Source organism: Oncorhynchus tshawytscha, linkage group LG02 (assembly GCF_018296145.1).
Source record: "Oncorhynchus tshawytscha isolate Ot180627B linkage group LG02, Otsh_v2.0, whole genome shotgun sequence".
NCBI classification, from domain to species: domain Eukaryota; kingdom Metazoa; phylum Chordata; class Actinopteri; order Salmoniformes; family Salmonidae; genus Oncorhynchus; species Oncorhynchus tshawytscha.
The window spans coordinates 51,020,288-51,033,480 of NC_056430.1; the positions used below are offsets into that span (position 1 = coordinate 51,020,288).

At 42.0% G+C, this 13,193-nt stretch overlaps 1 protein-coding gene across 7 annotated transcripts in view; it reads right to left on the reverse strand.

Annotated features, from left to right (window-relative positions):
• The window catches only part of setd5 (SET domain containing 5), a 49,046-nt gene that overhangs the window by 21,631 nt on the left and 14,222 nt on the right, over positions 1 to 13,193 (reverse strand). For all 7 annotated transcript variants that reach the window (XM_042300565.1, XM_042300569.1, XM_042300560.1 and 4 more), the window contains exon 2: positions 5,267 to 5,515. In XM_042300565.1, the coding sequence (XP_042156499.1) occupies positions 5,267 to 5,337 (71 nt within the window). In that variant the 5' untranslated portion in view covers positions 5,338 to 5,515. The remainder of the gene's footprint in view (positions 1 to 5,266; positions 5,516 to 13,193) is intronic.

Consider the following 13,193-nt stretch of genomic DNA (forward strand, 5'->3'; position numbering starts at 1 on the left):
CTGATTGCAGGAATGTCCACCAGAGCTGTTGCCAGAGAATTGAATGTTAATTTCTCTACCATAACCCACCTCCAACATCGTTTTAGAGAATTTGGCAGTAGGTCCAACTGGCCTCACAACCACAGACCATGTGCAACCCCACCAGTCCAAGACCTCCACATCTGGCTTCTTTACCTGCGGGATCATCTGAGAACAGCCACCCAGAGAGCTGATGAAACTGAGGAGTATTTCTACCTGTAATAAAGCCCTTTTGTGGGGGGAAACTCATTCCTGATTGTCTGGGCCTGGCTCCCCCGTGGGTGGGCCTTTGCCCTCCCAGGTCCACCAATGGCTGCACCCCTGCCCAGTCATGTGAAATCCATAGATTGGGGCCTAATGACTTTTTCAATTGACTGATTTCCTTATATGACCTGTAATTCAATCAAATTGATTCGTTGAAATAGTTGCATGTTGCGTTTATATTTTTGTTCAGTGTAAATAGCCAAGAAACACAAAGGACAGTTTCACGTCCGTACACTTTCATTTCAAGTAAATAAGTAACAAAGCAGCTTGCTAGTTAGCTTACATTAGCTCCAGCATGCACAAGCCAAACAAGCTACTGCCACCTTGTCGCCTGGAGTATTTAAATGAAGCAAATCGGAGGCAAAACTGTTCTGTGTGAACAACAAAAAGGTAACTGCCGACACTCTGGGCAGAGGTGCTAAGCACCTACCGGCAGTCAGATTTCTCAGTGTGTCTGACCCTTAAAAGAGTATAAAACAAAAGTTGGAGAAATGTAGGAGTCAAAGATAAAACAAGATCCAGATATGGGGAAAAAGTTAGGAGATATAGAATGAAATATGGTATCTAGAAAGAGTAAACAAAACTACAGAGAAAGCCATTTTTCAACTACTAAGCAGCTAAGCTTGGTCATATTCATAACGCAACAGAAAAAAAATGAAAGACAACCTAAACTTGCCAATAAGACATGCCCGTTGTAACTTATCGTCACAAAACGTTTTGGTATAGTTTGTCTTGATGAATACTACCATGTTGGGGTGGGGGTCCTGCATTAACCTGCTTTACTTGTAAACAACTCTAAGGTGATATCTCCTGAACCTGTTCTGTACACTAGATGGTGCCACAGCCCAAAACATCCTCAACAGCTAAGGGAAGTCTGGGTGAACGATGACAATTCAGGAAATGGAATGTCAGCGGCCATGATGCGTGTTATGCAACTCCCCCGTTGCCCTTTAGCAGAGGTCTTGGAGGGAGGGGAGAAGAGAACCTTGTCTTTTTACCCAACAACTAACAGCCCTGGTACACGTAGCCCTGTCGAACAATATCAAATGTCAAAAGGCTACATGTCAAAACAAGAAAATACTACATCCCGGCTGGTGATTTTTCTAAATGTCGCCCATGTCTGCTTTTCTGTTTCTCATTGTTTTCATGCGAGGTGAAATCCCCCACCCTGCATGCCTTCCCCGAGTCAGGTTGGGTTTCTTAGAAGGGAGATGTATGGGGGAGGGGGAAGAGCCTGATCCAGCTACATTCCATAGAAGCTCAGTCATCTGGCTCACCTACAGGGTAGTAGGAGCACTGGGTTCAGGTTGTTTTCCCTGTGCAGTCTAGAGCCATTTCCTCATACAGCACTCAGCAGAACAGCTGGCTCTTGTTCCAATACTTGTCTGATTTAACCTCAGTCACCCTAAAGCCCTCTTGGGGGGCGGGTCATCACTGATCAGTTACAGGCTCCGTTCCAAATGGCACGCTATTCTCCATACATTTTTAGCAAAAGTAGTTCAGTATGTATGGAATAGTGTGTCATTTGGGGCGCCGACACTATGTGATGGGGTGGTTGAATGCAATGCCTGACAGGGGAAGGAGGGTTCAGATCCTAATGGTCCCTCACGCTGCCTTCTGCCCCATAGATAGAAAGTAGGGATGTAGGGATGCACGATATATCGGTATCAGATGATATTAGCTGAAAATGTCAACATAGGGGTCGGCCCGATGTCTAGTTTAACGCCGATGTCAAAGCTGGCGTGCATAACGTAGGTACAAGACGTAATGACTCCACGTCAACAAAATAAATGCACAGTAATAGTGTCACTGCTATTGGCTTCACAACATACTATGGAACGCCTTTGGGTCTTTGCGTGTCAAAAAAGACAAGTCAGATAACACTGTCAATAACACAGATTATAGAATGTTGTGTGTTCTGAATTTGCATGTGCAAGTCAAAACGCCACCACTCCTATCAGTAGCACTTGTCAAAGCTGTACAAAAAAAGTCTGCAAACAAGCAGACACCGGCCACGAACGACGCATTTACAATACCACGTTGGCAATGAAGCATCATTTGTTTCACCACAACTTCTGGGGTTGCTAGCTTTAGCTTGGTACCTAGCTAGCACCAATACAACCAGCCCGAAAACAATGACTGGTAGAAACTGCAGTTATTTTCATTATTCTTTGCAATGATTTAGGAATCCTTGTGAGTAAGTATTACGTAGGTGACCACTTGTTGTTCGCCTATTGAAATTGAACTTCAAATAAATAGCTAGCCAGCTACTTAACCGTGTTGCTCAAAGCTAACGTTATAAGCAGCCAGCTAGCTTCATCTGGCTAGTGAGGCTCGACCGGACTGGATTATGTGTTGTGAAGCTAGCCACAATAAGGATTAGGCACAATAGTGGAATTTGCGGTTTGCCTTCAAAATAAAAATACCTATTTTAAAGTGATGCAGAAGGTTACAATTGGTGGAATCATGCCATATTTATACTAGATAATGTTAAGGTTGGAATGTGAAGCAATGAAATGGGGTCAGTCTACTCGGTGACACCCACAGAACACAACTGTTAAGAGTTTACGCAAATATTAGTGTTGTAGCTCTTATCACGGGACTCACCTCCCCAGTCAGCCCATTGTGTGTAATGACATTCATATTGCACTGTACAGCCAGCCGTACCTAAAGATTGGGGATCAATGAATTGGGTTATCAGTCTACTCAATACCCAAGGATTTTTCCCAACATCCTCCTCAGAACGACTCAAACATCCATGCAGTATTGTTTTTCCTCTGGAATAGTGTTCAATACACAGGTTGATAATAAATGTGGCTCAGTTCAGTTGTTTCAGAGTCCAGCAATAAGAGCTACAACGCTACTGTTTTCTGGGTGTCACTGAGTAGACTGATACCCCATGTCATTGATCCACAATCCATAGATAAGGCTGTACAGTGAAATAAGTATGCCCTAAACGCAATTCTAAAGTATAATACATCCAGTGTGATTTTAGATTTGTCAAATTAACAAATTGCCCAACCTCATTTAGCATGATCTATTCAATTATGGCATAATTCTACTATTTGCATTCATTTGCATTACTGTCAATTACATTTATTTTGAAGGATACCCGCAAAATCCACTATTGTGGCTAATCCTTATTGTGGCTAGCTTCACATAGATGGTTCTGACCCCATTTTAGATGACACCTAGCTATATAGTTAGCTAGCTACTGAAACGGATGTCGTTTTGCTATGTTTTTGGGATGAACATTGCTTGTATTTTTTTATGACCAGCACTGTAGGTGCCAGAGAACTTTACTAGCATCAAAGCATACGTAATCGATGAAACGTAACACATGAAATACGAGTGAGTGTAAAAAGTACGTAAAAAAATGAATGAACACGTTAAATTATTATGTGACGTGCAGTCATTTTCAGGTCTTGATTGGTCAACAAGCTCATTTGACATGTCAAAGAGTGTTATTTGACACAAAGACCCAAACGGCAATCCATAGTATGAGAAATCGTGGTTGAGAATGAAACTGAACAAATTAACAACGAAACAGCACAGCAAGTTAAAGAAATATATTTTTATGGATGTTTTACTGGTAAATGGGGACATATTGTAAAGCCAACAAAATAACTTTTTTGGTCAGTGTGGTGTGTATAACCTTTATTTAACTAGGCAAGTCAATTAAGAACAAATTCTTATTTACAATGACGACCTACCCCAGCCAAACCCGGGCCAATTGTGCGCCGCCCTATGGGACTCCCAATCACGGCCGGATGTGATACAGCCTGGATTTGAACCATGGACTGTAGTGACGCCTCTTGTACTGAGACGGTGCCTTAGACCGCTGCGTCCGTGTGTGTTACCTATTTAACTGTAATAGAATGCTTAATAGGCCGTTAAAATTCTAAATATCGGTATTGTTTTTTTGGCTAGGAAAATATAGGATATCGGTCAAAAATGTAATATCGGTGCATCAATAATAGAAAGGCATCAGGTAGTACTCCTGTATTCTGTCTAGGCTTGGGCGGTATACGGAAATAACCACAGGATGGGTTTTCAATACCATTAAAACAATTTAAACGTTTAATAAAATGTGAATATTTGTAGCTACTTAAATACCTGCTGTCAACTTGAATAATACGTTAGCAGTAAAAGATCATTCTTCATTTCACCTGAAACATTTTTCATTGTGAAGTTTACTGGTACTCCCTAGTCACGTGGCGTTTGTTTACAAGCACACAACGACGAGAGCACACACTTGGTTATCTAGTTACAGTATGGAATTCACAACTAAATGTTTGGAAGCTGGATATCTTTTAAATATTAACAGTCTAAAATGTGCTGAATGCTCAGCAGATGTGCATTAGGTTTGCTAATTTATTAACTTGTTAGCTTGATTTTGGAAGAAGCTTCGCTTGGTAACAGCAGAGAATCTCCTCCTTATCAAGAGCCTTGCTGTATAATATTTGTTTGGTGCGTGCAGCAAACTGACAAGTACTTTTGAGTTACTTATATAAATTTGAGCAGGGATGTATGTTTGTCCTGCAAATAATTTAGCTCAGACACTGTATAAAATGTTCACAATGCACTTGTTAGCATTCTCTATGGGATATTACATGGAATTGTTAGTATTGCGAACCTATGGATTAAAAAGGCTCAGTGGGGTTTGAAAAGAGCACCCCGTGTTCAGTGCTGATATTACCGAATATGGCACAAGGTCGATATGAAAGTATGACAATCGGGATACCGCCCAAGCATAATTCTGTCTGTGGTGGGGCCCAGCTTCCTGGTCTAGGTTGGAAGGCCTTCACTGTGACCTACACTTTCCAGCTCTCCTGGTCACTTCCTGATTCTGACCACAGTGGAAACACCGCAACAGCTAGTTTAGAAACGTTTTGAACTGCTGCACATGGCTTGTTGGGTAGTGAAAAAAGAGGACACACACAAACCCTAGCATCCCTATCCTCAACACCCCCCCGATACTCACTCTGATCCAGCAGCCATATCTGAGTAGGACGTTTCTGGTGTAGTGACTCCCAGCGCGATTACTATGCTCATGACGTCCAGCACAGCGGCACGCAGGGAGGGGGAAGGGGGGAGAGAGGAGGGGGAGGGTGGGATGGGACAGGGGGGAGGAGGAGAGGGGGGGATCACGGGGTCTGAACTGTAGTGACAGACCACTCCAGGGATGGGGTGCCGCAGAGCCGCAGCCGACGGCTCACGGACATGGGGAGACCTGGGGAGAGAGCGAGAGAACAGGTCAGGAGTGAGAAACACGCACCCCAAACACATCCACCAGCGAGCGCACACACACGCCCACACAAGGAAACAAGTAGAGTCAACAAGACACTTCTGATCCCATGAACTTGAGTTGGGTTTAGGCCTAAAATACAGGTAGATCAATAGAAATATAATCTGTATATTCTAGATTATATATTTCTATGGGTACAACACCAATATACGGACAAGCATAAAACTGGGTCTCCCACTGCTGTTAATACACAATTGGACCATTTCATTTGGATTCTCAATGAACTATCGTGAGTCATAAAATTTTAGAGGTCATTCTAAATCGATACAACAAGCCTAAAAGAAAGGCTACAGAAGTTGTCACATACACCGGATAGGTGCAGTGAAATGTTTTGCAGGGTCAGCCATTGTATATGGCGTCCCTGGGGCAAATTAGGTTTGTGCCTTGCTCAAGGGCAAGTCGACAGATCCAGTATTCGAACAAGCGACCTTTCAGTTACTGGCTCAGCAGCAATACTCGGTCTTACCTAAAAGCCAAAATGCAAAACAAGGGGAAATCTGCTGCAGCCCCATGTTCTGTAAGTGTGTGTGAACAATGAACTTGATTGAGTTTCAATACCATGGGTCGGCACCTAGGCCTAAATCCTAGACAAGTTGGAGTATAGGCCTAATGTTTATAGGGTGTTTCCACACCAGTGTGGACAGGGAATGTTTTTGGTATCTCACATTCTGCTCTGAAATTTTCACAAAGAAAATTAAATTGGGAGGAAGGATGTTTATCAATATGTTGTGTCAAATGAACAATGCGCCAATCCTCTCCAAACTGGGATGGTATAAATTGATACAGAATAATTTCTTAATTTAGACTAATCAACGCAGATCAGGCCCGGTCCTGGCCGATATGCCGCCCTAGCCGAGACAAAATTGCCACCCTCCTATCCCCGCAAAGTAGAATAGTAGCCTAGGCTATACACAGTGTAGGCCCACAATGCATCTTTATGAATGCCCATGCTGGTCATTTATGAACATCTTGGCCATGTTCTGTTATAATCTCCACCCGGCACAGCCAGAAGAGGACTGGCCACTCCACATAGCCTGGTTCCTCTCTAGGTTTCTTCCTAGGTTTTGGCCTTTCTAGGGAGTTTTTCCTAGCCACCGTGCTTCTACACCTGCATTGCTTGCTGTTTGGGGTTTTAGGCTGGGTTTCTGTACAGCACTTTGAGATATCAGCTGATGTACGAAGGGCTATATAAATAAATTTGATTTGATGTGGTAGCCTACCGTTTGTCATTTCATTCATAAATTTGTGAATGTGTGTATTAGTCATTTACTGCTCTCATTCTCGGGGTGGAAACGTAGTTTGCAGAGTTCACAACCTGCTACACTTGTGAGAAATTAGTTTGGGTTCATAACAAACCATCATTTGTGTGTTCCATGTGAGCATCTGTCTGGTTTCTCTGTCCTGTTAAAATGTTGATGGCGTGTGCGCTTGAGCACACATAGAAGTACCTTGCCTGCTTCTCGCAAATGTCAAATATAGGAAATTGCCCATTTGGGGGATGTCTGATTGTCTTAACTCACCATGTCCACCAATAACAAGCTGGGCTTCTCAGTAATTTTTTCCTTCACCTCAAAGTATATCAAGTAAGTATTTTTTTGAATTTATATATATTTTAATATTTTTTACATCCATTCAAATGATAGTACTTCCTCACATTATTTGAAAAATCTTTCCAACACTCCCCCTCGATAATCAGCGTTGCTGATAAATAGGTTATGGGCATATTGTGTGTATTTGTTTCCATTTCAAATGATTGTAAATGTCATCTTCACATTATAGCATAGCTGTACCCCACATACTTTCCTTGTCAAATCATTATCTTATAGCCTACCTTCAGAAAAACTAGGTTTATTTCATACGTTTTAAGGAAAGGAGAAATATGTGCTTGTGTCTGGCGTATGCTCGTAGCTTTGGGGTGTGCGCGTGTGAGTTCGCCGATTCTCTATACGTCCATTCAGAACAATTCCTAAAGTAGCCTGTCTGGAATCCATCCCTTTAAATCATGACAGGAGCGTTTGATTCTCATCTCATTACGACGTCCTCTCTGACGAACATGCCAATGCCATCGAATGACCACAGCAAACAGGTGTGACGTAATGCGAATATTTTGCGGGACAAAGTGGGAGAGAACCCACCAGACTTCATTTGAAAGGTTTTGTGCGTCGAAATAGGATCTGTATGAAAAACAATTATATGCATAACAGGTAAGCATATCTTTATTTTTATTTTTTATTTGGACTTAATATAAAAATGCGACAGATCCTCTCCAACCTGGCATAGCTTAATATTTATAAGTAATAACCTGAATGGTAATAACAAAGTGTAATGGCTTTTCTCCAACTAGGTTTTATTAAGAATCATATCCAACAAGTGTACAGAATTGTGACCTTCCCTTTTTTGACCTCCGGTTATGTCGGTGACTTTGTACATTGGCCTGGCCAATTATCATAAGCTCAAATTCCAAAACAGTCACATCCCTAGCACCACCAACACAGTGAATGGGAAAATGGATTCAAACGGAACTCTTTGCTGGTGATTTGCAATCTTAGATGAGGGCTATGATTGGTTATTTACATATATCAATTTTTTTATAAAATGTGTCATATTTTCAAAAGTACCAGGGAGCCCGCTCTTAAAACGTGATGTACGTGTAGAGTATTAAAGGGTAGGAAGCATGAGTTTACTCAAACTAGGGCTGCTGCCCCGCCACCCAAAAAACGATCTTCGTCGAACAAGAGCATTCTTTCGACCAATCGATTGGTTGACATTTTTAAACGTCTATTTATCCCTATATAGACACATCCTATGTGTTTTAATCTATATGCACTGAGCTTGTCTGATGCCTTAATCAAACTGTTTGACGAAATAATTATGACACAAATGACTAGATGGAGGCTGATCCTGGCTCAGACTTGCTGCGCTGGGCGTGACTGTAACTAGCATCCGTTTGTAACTAAACCCATTTGATTTGATTTGATTTGTCTCTCGCTCTACTCCCTGCTGCAGCAACCACCACAGAACATCAAAAGTGTGTATAGCGCTGTCCGTGTTGCTGAAGCTTTAACATAATTACAGCCATTTCTGACTTAATTTGTTACCAAAACACCTCATTTGTTTAGGAAAAACATTTCCTATTCCCTTGCTCTCTTTAGGTGCATTTGGAAAGCATTCAGACCACTTGATTTTTCCCACTGTTACATTACAGCCTTATTCTAAAAGGTTATTACATTGTTTTTGTCCCCTCAATCTACACAATACCCCATAATGACAAAGCAAAAACAAGTTAGAATTTTTTAGCAAATGCATTAAAAAAATAAAACAAGTATTCAGACCCTTTACTCAGTACTTTGTTGAAGAACCTCTGGCAGCGATTACATCCCTGAGTATGACGCTACAAATTTGGCACACCTCTATTTGGAGCGTTTCTCCCATTCTTCTCTGCAGATCCTCACAAGCTGTGTCAGGTTGGATGGGGAGCGTCTCTTCAGAGATGTACGAGAGGGTTCAAGTCTGGCCTCTGGCTAGGGCACTCAAGGACATTGAGACTTGTCCCGAAGCCACCTCCTGCGTTGTCTTGACTGTGTGCTTAGGGTCGTTGTACTGTTGGAAGGTGAACTTTTTGCCCAAGTCTGAGGTCCAGAGCACGTTTTCGTCAAGGATCTCTGTACTTTTCTCCAATCCTGACTAGTCTCCCGTTCCCTGAAAAACATCCCCACAGCATGATACTGCCACCACCATGCTTCACTGTAAGGATGGTGCCATGTTTCCTCCAGACGTGAAGCTTGGCATTCAGGCCAAAGATCTCAATCTTGATTTCATCAGACCAGAGAATCTTGTTTCTCATGGTCTGAGTCTTTTGGCAAACTCCAAGCGGCCTGTCATGTGCCTTTTACTGCGGCTTCCGTCTGGCCACTCTACCAAAGACATAATAGTTGGAGTACTGCAGAGATGATTGTCCTTCTGGAAGTTTCTCTCATCTCCACAGAGGAACTCTGCAGCTCTGTCAGAGTGACCATCGGGTTCTTGGTCACCTCCCTGACCAAGGCCCTTTCCCCCCCCCGATTGCTCAGTTTGGCCGGGCGGCCAGCTCTAGGAAGTCTTGGTGGTTCCAAACTCCTTCCATTTAAGAATGATGGAGGCCACTGTGTTCTTGGGAACCTTCAAAAGCTGCAGAGTTTTTTTTTTGGTACCCTTCCCCAGATCTGTGCCTCGACACAAACTTGTCTCGAAGCTCTACGGACAATTCCATCAACCTCATGGCTTGGTTTTTGCTGATATGCACGGTCAGCTGTGGGACCTTATATAGACAGGTGTGCCTTTTCAAATCATGTCCAATATATTTAATTTACCACAGGTGGACTCTACATAAATTATAGTCATACCAAAAATTGTTTTTTTTGTAAAGCCTTTATTACAGCAAAGACTAAAAACAGTCACATTCATTTGTGAACGCAATTTCCGAAATGGAATGGTTGTCCTATTTATTGTTAACGATAATTATTCAACGTTTGCTTGATTGCATTTCAAATCATGAATGACTCGTATGCTATGAAAGACCTGAACAAATAAATGATTGATATGGTAGCCTATATAAAAAAAAAAAAATTGAAATAGGCCTTAGTAAGTTACGGTTTTAAGACTAAAACAGGATGCGCTCTTAGGCCTACAGCTCGATGGTGGTTATACAAGGCTGCTATACGAAGCCTACTAATGATAATGAAATCAATTATTATTTATATAAAGGAAAAATTAGGGGTTTTATAATTCAGGTCTTAAAAAGACCAGCTTGTGAACTGCAGCTGGCAAGCCTGAGGTGATTTACAATCTGACAAGAAAAGGTCTATGAAAGTGCAAATCCGTGCCATTGGTAGGTTATAAATCAATGAAAAGTATATTTGAACCATTTCACATAACAAAATTGAAGACGTTTAACCCTTCATAGGAAAGACAACATAATGACGTGTCAAGATATAGTAGAGGTAAGGGAGGAATGAGTCCAGCTAGCTCAAATAAACAAGGGAATGAAATGGGTGTATCAATCCCTGAGTCTAGGGGGGGGGGTTAGAGGTATACACTGAGTCTACAAGACATTCAGAACACCTGCTCTTTACATGACCAGGTGAATCCAAGTGAAAGCCATGATCCCTTATTGATTTCACTTGTTAAATCCACTTAAAATCAGTGTAGATGAATGGGAGGAGACAGGTTAAAAAAATATATATTTTTAAGACTTGAGAAAAATTGAGACATGGATTATGTATGTGGCATTCAGAGGGTGAACGGGAAAGACCAAAAAATATAAGTGCCTTTGAACAGGGTATGGTAGTAGGTGCCAAGAGCACCGATTTGTGTCAAGAACTGCAATACTGCTGGGCTTTTCATGCGCAACAGTTTCCTGTGTGTATCAAGAATTATCCACTACCCAAAGGACATCCAGCCAACTTGACAACTGTGGGCAGCATTGGAGTCAACATGGACCAGCATCCATGTGAAACGCTTTCGAAACCTTGTAGAGTCCAAGCACTGATGAATTCAGGCTGTTCTGAGGGAAAAAGCGGGGGTTGCAGCTTAATTAGGAAGGTGTTCACAATGTTTGGTAAACTCAGTGTATATACAAGCAGTTTGAGAGACTGGTAACGGATAAAGACTGACTGATGCTGTTGAAATGCAGTTCTTGAGGAGAAACGACCACACTGGATTTGTGTACATCTCGCCAGCCAAGGACGACAAGGCTTGGGTGGCTGCAGGTCAAGTTGTCCATTCCCAGTCTCCTTTTGAGGACAACAAGGGGAGGAGATACCATTTTATAGAGCCTTTGCTGGCAGATTATAGGGTGAGAGATTAATACAAAGCATGCGCTAATAAAATTAAAAATGAAAGGACTGAATTTAGTTTTTGTATGTTTATTCAGTTACTCAGGTGGATTGTTAATAATAATTTAATATAAAACATGTCATTGATGACCTAGAATGAAATGACAAACATTGTACATTTTTGAAACGGAGTGCAGTGTCATCATTTGCTGTCTTGTCTTTTGGGACCCTGTCACATCCCTAGCGCAGAATGTCACATCCCTAGCGCAGAATGTCACATCCATAACATTCTCTAGTGCTACGAAAGTTAAAATATATCTATAATAATTGGAGGTATGCAGCACTAATTCGCAATGAAAACAGATCTTCAAATAAAGCACATTTGTGCATTTCTGGTTGTTAAGATGGGACCAACGAGCACCCTTTGAAAGCCTATGCAATAACTATTCAAGACACTGGAGATTTCTTGGTTCTTTGGAGGTGCACTGCATTTTCAAATTATACAAGTATTATAATTAAGTTTGGTGAAGAAATAATTAATATACAAAAACACTCCTTTTACAGAGTCACAACCATAACGAATGTCATATCCATACCGGTACATTTTCCTCTCTAAAGTATATGACAATTGCTGCATTTTCATTGTGGTTGTTTTAGTGTAGCCAAGCCTTACTTTCAAAGTGGCTATTCAGAGAATTGAGATTCGGACATTTGCCGTTGTGTCCCTTCTCGCAAAGATGCATGTCCATTTCTGTCACATCCATAACGAAAGTTTGGCTGTTCCGTTACAGAATTTTAAGTAATACCACTGAAGTGTATACACTTCCCCTATAGGGTTCTGCAAATCTACACATTCTCATTAATGCCTGATAAGTCAATTCTGTGAAACATTTTGTTTCTCATTTTGAGTGCAAATGCCATCTACATCACGCTGGAATTTGTCTGCACAGGGTCTTGCAGGCAGAATGTATAGGTACAAATGTAAAAAGCATATCAAACATCCTTCTTCCCAATTAAGTTTCTATGTGAGAAATGCCAGAGCAATCTCAGTTTGTTCTGGCAATAGCAATGTCAATGTCAACTAACGTCGGATATTTCACAGCTTCATAGCAAAAGAGTGTTCCATACTCAAATCGGGAAGTGTCCATTTCAAGTACCTTTCTATGCCCCCCACACACACACACACACATCCACATGTAACTAGTGCATGGTACGGCACAAGGGGCCACGTCAAAGAGCCACCTATAATACCTCACATTACACAAACACTATGCTGAGTCATGCTGTCATCCATGACATGGGGTTGTGTGCAGGCTAGGTTGGCGGCACTGCTCCACCTAGATCGGACTTGCAATGGCAATGACTGTCAGGGACGGACTTTCCGCATCCCAAATACAGTGCACTATTTTTGACTAGAGCCCTACAGGTTACCGTCTGACTGTACGCTCTGGATAAGGGGGTCAATATGTAAAAGTAAAATGTAGTGCACTAAATAAGGAATAGGGTACTATTTGGGATGCAGACATTCCTTTCCATACAAAGGCTTCCACTGCCCAAGGCCAGTAGTGCTTTCCAATGTGGAGAAAAACAAGCGCCAGATTCCTCAGTCACCACCACCCCGCCCCTAAAGCAGGAACTCTATCTGGGCCTCCCTCTCCACTCACCAGGAACAGTACCAAGGACAACCAGCGGGGGCAGTGTTTGCCCAGACAGACATTACTAGGGGGTGAGTCATCCAGAATTAGGCTGGGCAGCCAGTCATGTGATCCACACTCCACGACTACGCAGAC